This window comes from Carcharodon carcharias, chromosome 11 (genome assembly GCF_017639515.1).
Source record: "Carcharodon carcharias isolate sCarCar2 chromosome 11, sCarCar2.pri, whole genome shotgun sequence".
NCBI lineage: Eukaryota > Metazoa > Chordata > Chondrichthyes > Lamniformes > Lamnidae > Carcharodon > Carcharodon carcharias.
In genome coordinates, this window is record NC_054477.1 from 44247260 (window position 1) to 44260833 (window position 13574).

The 13574-nt window shown below is 41.1% G+C and overlaps 1 protein-coding gene across 1 annotated transcript in view; it reads right to left on the reverse strand.

Moving 5' to 3' along the window:
• Window positions 1-13574, reverse strand: part of rxfp2b (relaxin family peptide receptor 2b) — a 192897-nt gene that overhangs the window by 72509 nt on the left and 106814 nt on the right. The window contains exons 8-11 of the mRNA XM_041198672.1: window positions 11151-11222; window positions 9460-9534; window positions 7448-7519; window positions 1934-2005 (exon numbers count right to left, since the gene is read on the reverse strand). Coding sequence (XP_041054606.1) covers window positions 1934-2005; window positions 7448-7519; window positions 9460-9534; window positions 11151-11222 — 291 coding nt within the window. The remainder of the gene's footprint in view (window positions 1-1933; window positions 2006-7447; window positions 7520-9459; window positions 9535-11150; window positions 11223-13574) is intronic.

The window sequence follows — 13574 nt, forward strand, 5'->3', positions numbered from 1 at the left end:
TGCATTACTTGTTGTTATGGATGGGCAGGATACCTTTTGCCTTACCTTTTGGGTATCCACAACAAGATGTGTGTCTGGTAGGAGTAAGATTTATTACAAAACAAAAACAGAATTACCTGGAAAAACTCAGCAGGGATTTATTAACTGAATTCAAATTCCACTAGCTGCCATGGTGGGATTTGAACCAATGCCTCTATGATTACTAGTCCAGTGACATTACCACTACACCACCATCTCCCCATGTCATGATTTAGTGTTGTGAATTTTAGCAATAGACATGAAGTCCGGGTAAGTTTAAATCAGAAAAGATAGTGTTTATTCACACAACACCCTGAAATGAAATCACAATAAAAGAAACACTCACTCCCTCACGCACACAGGCACACAAACACAAACATACACACACACATAAAAAAACACACACACATGTAATGGTGGATTCTAGAGAATTAAGTATGCAGCTATATTATTAATGTAATATAAGAAACAAATCATGTCCAGATTGAGCCCTTTAAGGTGTACATGGTGTGGGATGGGTTCTTTTTCATGGATCTTTGGAGATGAATGCAAGTTGGAGGTCTCTGGATTTCAGACAAGGTCATGGCTGAGTTTCTGTGGAGGTAAATCTTGGCAGGTTAAAACAAAGTAGTTCCCCTCACATTGCCTGAGTTGACTGATTGTTAGGCAATTCTGTTCTCCTGGTTCTTCTGCTTGGAGTAAAGGATTTGTTATCTGAAGATCACATGATCTATACTTCTATTGTCCACCCAGGATGGTTTGGAAGTCCGAACCCATTGTTACATGTTGAGAAAATGGATGGGTTAGTCACACCTACTTATGATTAACTGTCTTCTGTAGCTCTCTTTTGTTAAGTATTGAGCTTAGAGACTATGGTTCTGGAAGTCCATTGATTGTGAGTTTTGGATAAGTCCAAAAACAATAGAAGGTATAAATTCCATGGTGTTGATCTTGGTATATCCATTCAAAGGAGGACATTTCACCTGTGGTGATTTACATTTGAAGAATTTTTTAGAAGCATATGCAGACATGAATTAATCCTTTGCCTATCTGGAAATCACAAAGGTCACTTGATTCTTGATGGCCATCTTGGGCAACATTTTGAATACCTTTTTTTAAAGTTAATTTTAAAAACTTTACATTGACCATATCTTGACAGTTAAGAATATGATTTCTTTACTGGGCATGACAATGTTTATGCACACATATATGAAGAGCTTATTTTCCAAGCGCTGATACTGATTTTGGAAACACTAGGATTTTAGAAAATTCATACCAAATTAAGAGAAAAAAGCATAATGAAATTAAATCCCTTGCACTGCACGATGGTAACTGAAATCTTTGTGTGCGACTTTGTGTCTGCTAAAAGGCTTTAAGTTACAAAGGTGGCAATCAAACGACAGATAAATCACCTGCAGGCATTGAAAATGTTCATGGACTAGATTGTATTTCAAAATTGATCAAATATCTGGTATTTTTGAGATGAACATTTTGAGATGCAATGCTAGACTTTCCAGCAATGGCAGTAAGTGTGCTTACCTACCATTTGGCCTATTTTCTCCTGAGGTTGGCCAAATTGGCCTATTCACATACCATCAATAAATGATATTTAGGTCAGAAATTCAGCAGTAATGACAGGAAATAAAGTCTATGTAAGCAATAAATGTAGTGCTGTGACTGTTCACCTATTCCTGATTGTTCTATCCTCCCTTTACCTTATTATCTAGGGTAAAACACTTTACTGATGGGAAAAAGTCTTTTTTTAGCTTTGATAAATAAGAAGCATGCTGGCATTATCACCAAGGGTAAAAGCTAGATACTTCAGCTGGTATTTCAAAAGTTAAGAATGTTTATATACACACACATCAGAAAAGGCAAAGTTGCATAGGTGATATTAGAAAGCATGCAAACTTACAGTTCTATCAATTTATGTAGTGGAGCAAATGTCTTTTCTGAAATGGTTGTAATTTCATTCTGCTGAATGTACCTATCAATGAAAAAAACACAACTGTATTTCTATTAATTCAAATTGATATGTTTATCCTAAACTATATTGGTGAAGTCTGTAATAGATACTCAGGAATTTATTTTATTTCATCTCACCATGGCAACTGAGGTGTCCCCTTATGGGATACTGGGTGAGTTGACATGGACTGTATAAGGGCAAAGGATGATGATTCGGGGGCATGGGTTGGCATGAGTTGACACTAAGTTAGCATAGAGTCTACAAAGGTCTATGGGGATGAGTGGGGGGTCATGGGTTGGCATGGAGGATAAGAGAGGCCATGAGGGTGTGGTGGGTGAGTAGCATGAAGCGGCATGAGTTGGCATGGATGGAGCATGGGGAATGTATACACGTTGAGGGAGTGTGAAGGGTGAGGGCTTAAGGGCTGTTTTTGGTTTTACTGCTTTTGTTAAAACTGGGATGAAGTCCCAGAGCATCGAGGCCAGCCTTTTAACCAGCCAAACTCAGCAGTCAGCAGCACCTGTGGCTGCCTCCAAACTCTTTTTTGGGGCGGTGAGCTGGATTCCAGTTAGCAGCCGTCCAGCCGGAATGAAAACCCAACTGTTCGGGAAACTTTCTCTCAAGTCTGGTTTGCGGAGTCAGGAATTTTCCTGACTGCACTCCCAATCCTGGAGTGAAAATTCAGCTCCAAGTGTCTAACCTCATTTGCTCTCCATGACAAAAAAACCCACCTATTTCCACCTGCACAACATCCGCACCTGCTTCAGCCCAGCTGTCACTGAAATTCTCATCCATGTCTTTGTCACCTGGAAACTTCATTCTTCCTGCTCTCCTAGCTGCCTCCTGTTTTCCACCCACCACAGCCCTCACCTGATGATTCAGTACTCATTCATGTTGAAGGATGCAAGGGCACAAAATATATTATGGCTGGGTGATTTTAATGTCCAGCTAAACAGTGGTTTGTTAATGCCATCATTGACCGATTCCTAAAACGATATAACCATCAGAATGGGTCTGCATCAAGTGGTGAGGAACCAACATAAGTAAGTAACCCACTTTTCCCCTAATCCTAACCCTCACCAACCTACCTGCGTAAAACAGATTTGTCCATGAGAGGACTGGTAGCAGTGACCTAATAGTATCAATCTTAGTGGAGCTATAACAGAGGACTTCCACATGCCAAATGCCAAAAACAACAGTGTAATGAGTGCCAAGTTGTTCAATAATGAAAAAGATCAGAGTAAAACTTTCCAGTCCTACAACTGAGAATGGTGATGGAATGTCAAACAATTAACTGGAGCTGAAGTCTCCATGAGTATCCTTATCTTTAACTATGATTCAGCCTGGCAAGTGAGTAGAAGAGGCGAGGAAAAAAGGCAGAATGGATGACCCTACTTGTCCTCCTCCCGTGTTCCCCTCCCTCAATGTCCAGTCAATTCTGTTTACTCTGTGTCATTAAGAAATGGCTGAGTACATTAGACACAGTAAAAATCCTAACAACATCCTGGAGATATGCTGAATATTTGTTTACCTGAACTATCTGCCCTCTGGCTACACTGTTCCAGTGCAGCTATGATACTGGGTCAAGCAGGTGATTGCCTTGGTATGCCCTATTAAAAAATTCCTGATAAATCTAACCTCACAATTACTATCCAATCAGCATTTTCTTTATCATCAGTAAAAGTAATGGAGGGGTCATCAATGACACCACTAAACAACACCTACTCTCTCATAAGCTACTCATTAATGCTCAGTTTGGGTTCTACCTGAACCACTCAGCTGCTAACTTCGTTGCACCCTTAATAGCACCTTCCAAGCCTGTGATTTCTGACACCTGGAAGGACAAGGGCAGCAGATGCATGGGAACACCACCACCTACATGTTCCCCTCCAAGCCACTCACAGACCTGACTTGGAACGAGTTCTGTTCCTGAACTACAACACCCTAAGACTATTCTTTCACTGTGGCTGGATCAAAATCCTGAAACTCCCTCCCCAACAGCACAGTGGGTGTACCTACACCACATGGACTGCAGCAGTTCAAGAAAGCAGTTCACCAGCACCTTCTCAAGGGCAATCAGGGATGAGCAATAAACACTAGCCTAGCCAGTGGCACCCACATCCCGTGAAGGGATAAAGATCCAGACATGGACATAACAGCTGCATCCCAGATAATGGATGAGAGTAACCACTCTCAAGACAATATTTGACCTAAAATAGCACCAAGAAACACTTGGTGAGGAACCATGCTTGATAGATTGGAAGATGGTCATGGCTGTTGGAGGTCAGTCATTGCAACTTCAGGAAATAATTGCATGAGTAAAACTATGTAAATGCTGGAAACCCGAAATAAAACAGATTATCAACCTAAAATGTTAATTGTGAGTCTGTCTCTAGAGATTCTGGCACACTGTTCAGTATTTCCAGCATATTCTGCTTTGTTACACGATTGCAGGCATTTCCCGGTGGAGTGTTCTTCAACCAAACACCTTCAGCTACATCATCAATGACTTTTCTTCAGAGAGGAAATAGATTGAGTAAGGTTTATTCACTGAAGATTGTCTTATAATTTAGAATTCAGCTCCAATTACAATTTCTCTGATAATGAAGGAGCCCATACCAGCCTTCAGCAGAACTTCAGACAACATGTCCTCACCCTCACCCTTGTCCTCACTTTTCACCCCACCATTTTCTGGCGATAGTGTCCACCAATATTCATTACAAGCCCACCGACTCCCACAGCTACCTCGACTACAGCTGCTCACACCCTGACTCCTGTAAGGACTCTATCCCATTTTCTCAGTTCCTTCGCCTCTGTCGCATCTGTTCTGATGATGCCACTTTTCAAAACAGTGCTTCTTACATGTCTTCCTTCTTCCTTAACCGAGGTTTCCCACCCACGGTGGTTGACAGGGCCCTCAACCGTGTCCAGTCCATTTCCCGCACCTCTGCCCTCGCACCTTCCTCTCCTTCCCAGAACCATGATAGGGTCCCCCTTGTCCTCATTTTTCACCCCACCAGCCTTCACATTCAAACGATCATCCTCCGCCATTTACGCCAACTCCAACATGATGCCATCATCAAATGCATCTTCCCTTCTCCTCCCCGTTGGCATTCCAGAGGGACCATTCCCTCTGGAACACCCTGGTCCACTCCCCCATCACCCCCTACACCTCAACCCCTTCCCAAGGCACCTTCCCATGCAATCGCAGAAGGTGCAACACCTGCCCCTTTACTTCCCTCCTCACTGTCCAAGGGCCCAAACACTCCTTTCAAGTGAAGCAGCATTTCACTTGCACTTCCCTCAATTTGGCCTACTGCATTCGCTGCTCGCAATGTGGTCTCCTCTACATTGGAGAGACCAAACACGGACTGGGTTACTGCTTTGTGAGCACCTTTGGTCTGTCCGCAAGCATGACCCAGACCTTCCTGTTGCTTGCCATTTCAACACCCCATTCTGCTCTCATGCCCACATGTCTGTCCTTGGCCTGCTGCAATGTTCTAGTGAAGCTCAACGCAAACTGGAAGAACCGCACCTCATCTTCCGATTAGGCACTTTACAGCCTTCCAGACTTAACATTGAGTAAAACAACTTCAGACCATGAACTCTCTCCTCCATCCTCACCCCTCCTTTTTTCATCTCCCTTTTTACCATATTCATTTTAATTTAAAAAAAAAATTAATTGTTTTCCCACTTATTTTCATCATTATTATTTTAAAAACTAATTTCCATTTTCAATCATTGTTTTATCCCCAGCTTTTAGCTTATTTTCAATCTTTCTTCCCACCACTGTCCCCTCCCACCACCCCATCCCCGCTAGGGCCATCTGTCACTTTCCAGAATGCTTATCCTGGTCCTGCCATTATCACATTTTGCTGTCTTAATGTCACCATTAGCACCTCACGTAGCCAGTACCAGCACCGTTAACTACTCTTTGACCTTTTGTTTATGACACCTTTTGCCATTTCTCCTTTGCCTCCATCTATCACTGGTCTTCTATCCAGCTTCACCGGTTCCACCCCACTTAATCAATATATATTTCACCACATCTCTATCTTCCTTTAGATCTGAAGAAGAGTCATATGGACTCAAAACGTTATCTCTGTCTTTCTCTCTCCACAGAAACTGTGAGACCTGCAGAGTTTTTCTGGCACTTTTTGTTTTCATCTACAATCAAGGAGGCCATCCAGGACAGAATGGTTCATTTGATTAATGTTGTTGCCACTGAAATCAATACCCACCTCCTTCACAATAGTGCACTGTGATTGCAGTATGTATTACCTTTCAGATGTACTGCAGCAACCCAGCAAGCTTATTTCGACACCACTTCCCTTCCCAACCAGGTGGGAGGTGAAAAATGGGTAAGACAAGAATTGTAAAGGCAAAACAAGACAGGAATTGTAAAGAAAAAGGGTACATGTCAGCCTACCCAGAAGGAAAAAACAGCAAAAACTGGGAAATAAGAATACTGGGCCAAATTGGTCTCATATACCTTAAAATGGAACACCAGTAAAAAATGGGAAATAAGAGTGCTGGTCTGAACTGTTTTTTTCTTTCTGGTAAGGGCAAGTATTCCTAAGTCACATGGCTCCCTCATCTGGCAGGATAGATTAAAGTGAGAGATTTAGCAACATTTCCTTTTAATTTTGTTAAGCTACATGAATGAACCAAGCTTATGCCCCAAATGAATTGGCTGTCCAATGAGATTTCCACAGCTGTTGCACCCCTGAGACCATGAGAGAATAAAATTACTTTTCATTACGAACTTTTACCTAATTATCAGATTTTGTATTTATTTGTTCATTTTAATTTTTCGTGCTACAATCTATGGTTTGGCATATAACCTAACATCCTTAAACTTCTGCACCATGTATTGAATTTGCATTTAACTGCTATTTTCTCTTTCAGGAATATCAGCATGGTTGTGATAACTGCAATATTGAAATTATAGAACAAGGATGAAATCACTGTTCTCAAAAATCATACCATGAACAATCTTAAAAAGAGATCTGAAAAAGACACATTCCACCATCAAATATGTGTGAAATACCATTGATTATGTTCAAAGACATTGATTTGCCATTTTCAATGAAAAATGAATGGAATATAATCCCCAAAATACCAGATAAATGTCCATCAAATCTCACAGTCCTATGTAATAAATATATAATTTGATTTATATAGTCAGGAAAAGCCAGTATTCCGAATTATTAATGGACAGAATTGCAGAATGTAATGCCAAAAGTACTGGCTAAAAATCTCAGTATGCCATGTAATAAAAATAATTTGAATTGTTCAGTCACTGTAAATCAACAGTTCTGACAGTGAATTCTCAGATATTCTCATCCTAATTCCTATAATAGCACCAACAAATAATAAAGTGGATGAGTGGACTTTACTATTTTGTGGACTTCTCCCACTGTTTTAGCTTACAAATAGATACTTCTGCATAAATATACTTACAGCACAATCAGTTTATCACATTTCAGGAAAGTTGAATAATCTAAGGACTTGATGCGATTATTGTCAAAATCTCTAAAAAGTTGGAATCAAAAACATTTTAGCACAGATATAATAGGATTAATTGGACCACAATAAATGTTTAGAAAATAATGGTATATGCCCTTGACATCAAGGCCGCATTTAACCCAGTGTGGCATCAAGCAGCGCTAGCAAATCTGGAGTCAAGGGAATCAGGGGAAAATGTCTCTGTAATTGGAATCATATCTAGCACAAAGGAAGATGGTTGTGGTTGTTGGAGGTCAATCATCTTAGTTCCAGGACATCACTGCAGGGTAGTGTCCTAGGCCCACTATGTTCAGCTGCTTCATCAACTACCTTCCTCCTATTATAAGGTCAGAAGTGGGGATGTTCGCTGATGATTGTATTGTGTTCAGCACCATTCACAACTCCTCAGATACTAAAGCAGTACATGTCCAAATGCAGCAAGACCTGGACAATAACCAGGTTTGGGCTGTCAAGTGGCAAGTAACATTCATGCCACAGAAGTACCAGGCATTGACCATCTCCAGCAAGAGAGAATCTAACTATTGCCCTCTAACATTCAATGGCATTACCATCATTGAATCCCCTCCTATCAACATACTGGGATTACCGTTGACCAGAAACAGAACTCGACTAGCCATCTCAATACTGTGGCTACAAGAGCAGGTCAGAGGTTGGGAATTCTGCAGAAACTAACTGACCTGACTCCCCAAAGCTTGTCCATCATCTACAAGGCACAAGTCAGGAGTTTGATGGAATTCCCCGCTTGCCTGGGGAAATGCAGCTCCAACACTCAAGAAGCTTGATACCATCCAGGACAAAGCAGCCTGTTGTATTGGCACCCCATCCACAAACATTTACTCCCTCCGCCACCGACGCACAGTGAGAGTAGTGTGTACCATCTACAAGACGCACTGCAAAAATACACCAAGGCCCCTTAGACAGCACCTTCCAAACCCACGACCACCATCATCTAGAAGGACAAAGGCTGCAGGCACTTGGAAACACCACTACCTGAAAGTTCCCCTCCAAGCCACTCCCATTGTGGCTTGGAAATATATCACCGTTCCTTCACTATCACTGGGTCAAAATCCTGGAACTCGCTCCCTAACAGTACTGTGGATATACCTACACCACATGGGCTGCAGAGGTTCAAGAAGGCAGCTTACCACCACTTCTTCAACGGTAATAAGCAATGGCAATGATTTCTGGCCTAGCCAGCAACAGCCACATTACATATCGGGCTGAATTTTTCCACAGGCGAGCTGGCGGCAGGGCCCGCTTGCTGATGCAAAAATGACGTAGGATGACGTCGGGGCAAACCCCTGAAATCATCCTGCCCCATTTAAATATTCAGGAAGGCGGGCGGACAGTGCAATCAGCCAATTGAGGCCATTGACAGGGTAGTTAAAACAATTAAAGGCCCTGCCCGTCCAACCTTAAGGCTGGCAGGCAGGCCAGGAGCCCCAGCAGGCTTCTGATAAAGTATGAAACCTCATCAACAGGCGGGATGGGGTTTCATGTCTGTTTTAAAAAAGTTTAATAACATTGTCACACGAGGGGACATGTTAATGATTTTTTTATTTTTCTACTTTTAAACTTTGTCAACCTTTCAGCAATCTCCCTGAGGCAGCACTTTGCCTCAGGGAAATGTGCACTCTTTTGTGCGCATGCACGAAAGAGCGCACTCTCACATTTGGGAAATCCCCCTGCCCGCACGGGAAGTGCTACGGGTGTCACGCTGGGGGGGCCTTAATTGGCTTGCCCAATTAAAATGGCGGCGGGGCCTGTTTCGGCGGTGGCGATCAGCTGCCTGCCTGCCGCCGAGTCGGTCGGGCCCGTCCACCCATCAAGGGCAAAATTCAGCCCATTGAATTTAAAAAAGTATTGTCTGAAAGATCTAAAAATGCTAGTTATGTCAGAAAGAAACATACTAACTTTCTAAACAAGTAAAAATTATATTCACTCACAGCCAATACACACTTGGGATTTCAGCACATATTGATCTTGTTGGCAGTTTTTCCAGTAAGTTGTTAACCATGGATCTAAAAAATAACCAGATTTACTACAGTATGCTGAGCTAGGAAACTAAACATTTTCTCACTTGCAGAACAAAGAAGTAGCACAAAAATACAAATGAGGAAGGTCACTTGACCCATCCTTATTTTTCGGTTTGAAATGGGTGCTGAAGATAGGGCAGACATATTAATTCTGAAATTTTTCAGCTCAATACTGTAAGGGACATAATACCTTCTTTTGGTAGCTGCCAAAGTTGAAAAATGGCCTAACCCAATATTGGCTCAGATGTCTCCCAGGCATCCTTTGCATGAGAAACATCTGTCCATGAAATTGGCTCTCATTGTATTCTCTTCCACCTGTAAAAGGGGCATAACAAGGCATAATTTTGGCCCCAAAATGTTTCCAGTGGTTGAGGAGTTGATTAGCGAGGGGGCGTAAATACATGATTAAATATAAACAATTTAGAAAAGGGAACTGAAAGAGGGTTGTTGTTGAATTCTTCGGTTTATTGCAAGCATACTATTCATACGACAAGGACTGGTAAAAAAAAATAAAGTGGGTTCTTTATTTGAAGATAAGACTACATACAGATAAAGTTAATTGGAAGACTATGTAGCCACATCTGACCTGTAGGACTGCTGCCATGGTCTAAGTGAAGGAGAGATCACGATAACTTTAGTAATAGGTTAGTTGGTGATCAAAGACAAAAGGATGAAGGGATATGCAAGTAAGGCAAGAATTTGGAATTATTACTACAGCTCACATGGAGAATAAATTCTAACTTGGAATGGTTGGGTCAAATGGCCTATTTTTCATGTTGTAATTTCCATGTAATTCTCTGTAGTTATTTTGTGTTTTCCTCCAATAAAGTGAAGGAATGTTAGTTATAGTTTCATTGTAAATTTTATATTACCCATGATAGTTTTATTACCCAGGGCTATCTTTGAGTTGTTTTTTTTTTGCATGGCTATGCCAGATTTTCAGTTTTGTAGCTTGACATATTTGACATAAATATCAGCTATGCCTGGTATGATTTCGTACTCTACAGGGCCTATTTAGGGCTGCAACATGAGTGAGAGTGGGAAAGATGCAACAGAGGCAAAACAAATTGGCTGATATATGCACAGCCTCCAATGTGAATTCCTGAGGCAGATCTGATTGGAGGAACAAAGTGGCATTGTTGAATCTCAGGTGATACTGCCCTCTCTGGTCATGGTTGCAAAGGTAAGCAGATGAGAGAAATAACTGGTCCAATTCTCAAAAAGTTAGAGGGTTTGTTTGAATATTTATTTTGTAGGCACAGTGGCAAGCAGTTCATTTAAAGGTGAAATAAGTAACTCCAACAGAGTAAACAAAATGGCTCATCAGAAATATTGAACTCTGTGTATTTCTTTCATGTGAGCTATACATCTTGTATCATTATGCATTCTGCAACATATGCTAAATACAACAGAGAAATGTTAAAATAAACCAGCCTTATTCAGAACAATGGCATCAGTAAATCAGTTACAGCCATCTGACTACCTTTGAGAAAGAATGGATGTCAAGAGCTCCAAAACAAAAACTGCAATAAATTCACATTCTCAGAAAGAAAACCCTCAAAATGTTTACCTAAATTGGAAGAGTGAAAAAATATACTTACAAAACAAGCAAAGACTTTAGTCCAATAAATAAACGTGGTGAGATTTTTGATATTAAGTTGTCATCAAGAGATCTGAAAAAAATTATAGTATTTCAAGCAAGCTGGGCAAAATGTGCAAGGTTTAGATTTTATTAAGCTGCATATTACATAGCATGACATAGAATGTACAGCATGGAAACAGGCAATTCAGCTCAACTGGTTCATTCTGGTGATTATGCTCCATATGTGCCTCCTCCCTCCCTTCTTCATGTAATCCTGGTCGTCTCTTCCTATTCCTTCTTTCTCATGTGTTTATCTATTTTCCACTAAATATACATTTGATATTCAGCCTAACTACTTGTGGTAGTCAGTTCTACATTCTAACCATGCCCTGTGTAAAAAGGTTTCTCTTGAATTCCCTGTTGGATCTAATATTGACCATCTTATATTTATGACCCAGAGTTTTGAACGCTTCCATCTTCCTTACTGTGGCTATAATCAAGTTTTAGAGGATACATAAAGGATTTTGGAGCTGGGTTGAGGCAAAAGTTAATGCCATGCTGCAGAGCTTCCTGCTACTGCACTTGGGTGCATGAGATTTTTGAGTGCAGTGCATAGAGGAAAATCAGTTGGAGAGGTTTGTGTGCAAATAAGGCAGCCCCCTCAGTTTTTTTTTAGTCCATTAATTTAAAACAATTAAAGTGATGGGAAACACACGTGATTTCCTGAAGTTGGGTCCCATGGATAAAGATCTGCACCAGGAGTGGAAATCCATAAAATCTACTCTAATAGTATATGTCCATCTGAAGGGTCAATTCTTCTGAGTAGAACCAACTTGTATACATGTTTTGAAAAGTTTCTGCCAAATAGAACCTTTTTTTATTACTCATTCACTGGATGTGGGCATTGCTCATGGTAGCATACATTCCCTATCCCTAATTGTTCTTGAGAAGGTGGTTTCGATGTGCTTCTTGAACTGTTGAATTCCATATGGTGAAGGTATTCCCACAGTTCCATTAAGTAGGGACTTTGATCCAGCCACTATGAAGAAACAGCAATATATTTTGCAGTCAGGATAGTGTGTGACATGAAGGTAAACTTAGAGATGGTGGTGTTCCCATGCATTTACTGCTGTTGTCCTTCTGGGTGTTTGGAAGGCGCTGTTAAAGGAGCTTCGGTGAGTTGCCGAAGCATATTTTATAGGTGGTACACACTGCTGCCTTGATGCACCGGTGATGGAATTAATGAATGTTTAAGGTGGGGCATAGGATGCCAAACAAGCAGACACCAACACACACACTCAAAATTTGCATGCATACAAATAGATTACAGAGTGGGGAAGGATAGATTAAGCAAGTTAGAGTCCAATAAAATTAAAGAGGTATACAGTTCATGGAGGTTGGTGACTTGGCTGGCTTCAGGCTGAACTGGGTGGTCCTGCTGCTTTCACCCGGTGGTCCTGATACTTCCGGCATCCTGGCAAGCTAAAGATGCAGACAGATGGTTTATCTGTTCTTCTGGAGAGAGTACTGCTGAGTTGACTTCTTTTAAGAAGCTCTGTCGATAGCAGTTTGGAGTAGACACAATCAGCAGGCAGTGTTCAAAGACTTACAAGTTGGGTAGAAAGAGAGAGAGCGAGAAAGAGAGAGAGAGAGCGAAAAGAGTCCACTCTGGGTCTTGTTCCTTTAGTGTCTCAGCTCCAAAGAAAGTAGGTGCTTAAAACACACAAAGGGTGGGCTTGTCACATAACTTCCCCTCTCCAACTGCCCAGTGATCCAAATAAAGTCATACCCAGTGTATTCCAATTGTAACTTGATCAGATCATGTCTAGGATTCCCTCTCTCAGCCTGGTGATTATACCTAATGGTTTATCTCCATTCATTTAAGTACTCAGACGAATATTTGGACACTGTGTTAATGGACTAAGAGCTATGGGTCATTCATATTCCCCTGAGGTCATTGTCTTTGATGGGATTTTTCTGAACAGGTAACTTCGTCTCATTGGGGTTGGAATGTGGAGGGCACAGTGATGTAAATTGTCTAGCCATCTTGGCTTCATGTGCAAGTCACTGGAATGCAGCTTTAGGTCTTAAAAAAAACAGTTTGGGGTTTCCAGCCTGTAGATTCAAATATCATTTTTTGATATAATGAATCTTCTGGGGTTAAGATAATTGGCCTCCAACAATCACAACCTTTGTGCTAGGTATGACCCCAGTCAGTGGAGAGTTTTCACCCAATTCTGAATTATTTCAATAAGATAAAAGCAAAAAACTACAGATGCTGGAAATCCAAAACAAAAATAAAAATACCTGGAAAAACTCAGCAGGTCTGGCAGCATCTGCGGAGAGGAACACTGTTAACATTTTGGGTCCGTATGACTCTTCAACAGAACTAAGTAAAAATAGAAAAATAGAATGATTTCAATTTTACTAGGGCTCCTTCATG